The sequence below is a fragment of the Pundamilia nyererei genome, unplaced genomic scaffold, assembly GCF_000239375.1.
Source record: "Pundamilia nyererei isolate P.nyererei 1_Seehausen unplaced genomic scaffold, PunNye1.0 scaffold02834, whole genome shotgun sequence".
NCBI classification, from domain to species: domain Eukaryota; kingdom Metazoa; phylum Chordata; class Actinopteri; order Cichliformes; family Cichlidae; genus Pundamilia; species Pundamilia nyererei.
This window is the reverse complement of record NW_005190235.1, coordinates 2,188-4,640: the sequence shown is the minus strand read 5'-3', so window position 1 is coordinate 4,640 and position 2,453 is coordinate 2,188. Positions and strand designations below refer to the sequence as shown.

General features: G+C 40.4%; 1 protein-coding gene across 1 annotated transcript in view; it reads left to right on the top strand.

Annotated features, from left to right (window-relative positions):
- Positions 1-851: 851 nt before the first annotated feature.
- The window catches only part of LOC102208984 (uncharacterized), a gene marked incomplete at its 3' end in the record, with an annotated part of 3,760 nt that continues 2,158 nt past the window's right edge, over positions 852-2,453 (top strand). The window contains exon 1 of the mRNA XM_005755749.1: positions 852-1,133. Coding sequence (XP_005755806.1) covers positions 1,002-1,133 — 132 coding nt within the window. The remainder of the gene's footprint in view (positions 1,134-2,453) is intronic.

The window sequence follows — 2,453 nt, the reverse complement described above, 5'->3', positions numbered from 1 at the left end:
ACAGCAGAGATGGAGATGTTCAGATTTTCATGTGGAGTGATCAGATTGGCCACAGTTAGAAATGAGTAGATCAGGAAGACAGATTGAACAAGCAGTTTGGAAATAAAGTTAGAGAGGCTGAGATGGTTTGGATATGTCCAGAGGAGGGATAGTGGATATACTGTACAATGGATGTTGAAGATGGCACAGCAAGGAAGAAAAGAGGAAGAACATAGAGAAGATTAATGGATGTAGTGAAGGAGGAGATGTTGATGTGGCATAGAATAGGTGGCAGAGAATCTTGCAATAGGACTTAAAGGTACTGTGCTGCAGGGGTTGTAACAGACTCCACTTTGTTTGTGTGAATGGGGAGTCTGCCTAACACTAAGTTTCATCATGGAGTTCCACAGGGTTCTGTGCTAGAACCATTTATATTCACATTACACATGCTTCCCATTGACTGTATCATTGTGGCCTTTAATTTCTTACTGGGCCCTAAGAGTCTTAGAAACATGGGGTATGGTTGTTGGGGTTTTCTTTTGTAGGGTCTTTGCCCTAAAGCATCTTGAGGCCACTGTTGTTGCCATTTATGTAAATAAAATTGAATTAAAGTCTGAATTCTACACCTTAAATGCCTCATTTTAAGTTCACCGTGTATATTAAATTATGCAGTTTTTTAAAAAAGTAAGGTATGCTGTTGCAGAAATTGCCTCTTTGCTCTTTAATAATCGTGCTCACCCAGAGGTTCTTTGCATATAAAATTCAAAGGGGGGTGGGAGTGAGGGCAACGTGACGGGCGTATCACGTTGACGCTGGCTTTTTTACAAAGCACCGCCCAATAAGCGTCTCCGCGGTGCTAAACCTATCGGAGCCCGGTATATTCAAACGAACGCGCTGATTCAGCGAGTGGGGGCGGAGCTACTTCTAGGCTCTGTTTGGTGCTTGAACAGCGAAGCGTCGGATTGAGAGCGATTATCTTCGTTACGTTTAGATGTTAACAAACCCCCAGGTAAAGAAAAAAAATGAGACTTAGGTCTCAGAAAACTGTTGCTGCTTGTCCAGAGACACCGAGGCGCTCCCGTCGACGGTCTAACGGAAAAAGGAGTCGATCGCGCCTGTCGGGGTCGGAGATTGAAAGTCCGCTTCAAAGCAAGGTAATTTATTGTTTGTCGGGTTATTTCTCTATGGTGATAGTGCTGTTATTAATGTTGGTGGAACAGGTAAACATTATGGTAGCATACAGAGCTGGATGTTGAATATCGTCCCTTTGTTAGGATGCTAGGCTAGTTAGCTAGCTACTAGCGTTCTCATAACAAAACAGCTAACAGAGTTGCTAACATTAGCACCTTCTCGATGGTAGGTGGCTTTTGCCACAGTTCTCTAGTTCTATCTGGATCTGTCTGGACCTATTTAAGTAATTTTTTTTTTGGTTAATTTTAATTGGTAGGTTAAATACAGCAAGGAGGGTTGGTAGGGATATAGTTTCCAATTTAGACCTGAAAATAAACCATCGTGGTTGTAAATATAAGCTACTGTTAAAACCTCGAGCTACTGATTAAGCTTTATGACTTTAAGTTTAGATTTTAAAACGTGTTGGATTGGCAGACATGACTGTGACTAACCACTGTTTGCATTGTAGATTTAAACTGTAGATCATTCACTGGGTGTCGAAAAGAACAAAGGAAAACAATGTTGTTCATACAGATCCAATTCATTCTTAGTAGCTGCTGTCTTTAAGTAAATCAGTCAATCAATCAATGAAACTATCATTAGTATTATTTTTTTGTATTCTTTTCTTTTAACCTCTACACCGAGTCGTATTGTTGTGTGTTGCTTTAAATTACTAAAATGAAACAGTGAATTAACTTTGGTTTCAAGTTTAATCCTTTACCTTAAAATTGAGGGTCTTTTCACCCATAAGAGAAGCCTAAGAACATCTCAAAGAAGAAGCATACATACTAGGCAGCGTTAATCACATCACAACACTGGATTCCAAGAGGATTGATGCCAACAAGGATTAAAGATCCCAGTTGCATGTGGAAGAGGGTCGCAGTAAAGTAGGTCACCAGGACACGTCTTCCTGTTTAGACCCATTAGACTAGTGTGGATAGAGGCCATGCAGAACAGAATCCTATTCAGAACAACATATGTGGTGACTTTGGTTGTTGGTTAAATCAACTTGATACTTAGGTTGAAATATGGGGCAAACTGCTGCTTGAAGAAAGGTTTATAACCATATTACAATTGTACTGTATTGTACCAAAATACAAGCTGACTTACCTTTAATGACGGCGTTTGAATGATGGCGTATTCACTACGTGAAGGCTTAAAAATAGCCAAATCTTGTATCCATCCTAGGTGAATTGGGTGTGTGCCTCCAGAGATTTATAATTGCGAAATTGGTTCGCCCTATATGTGCTGACTCCTCAGAAAAGGTACGAGAATAAATAGCGGTTGGTCTTCAGGGTTTCTAC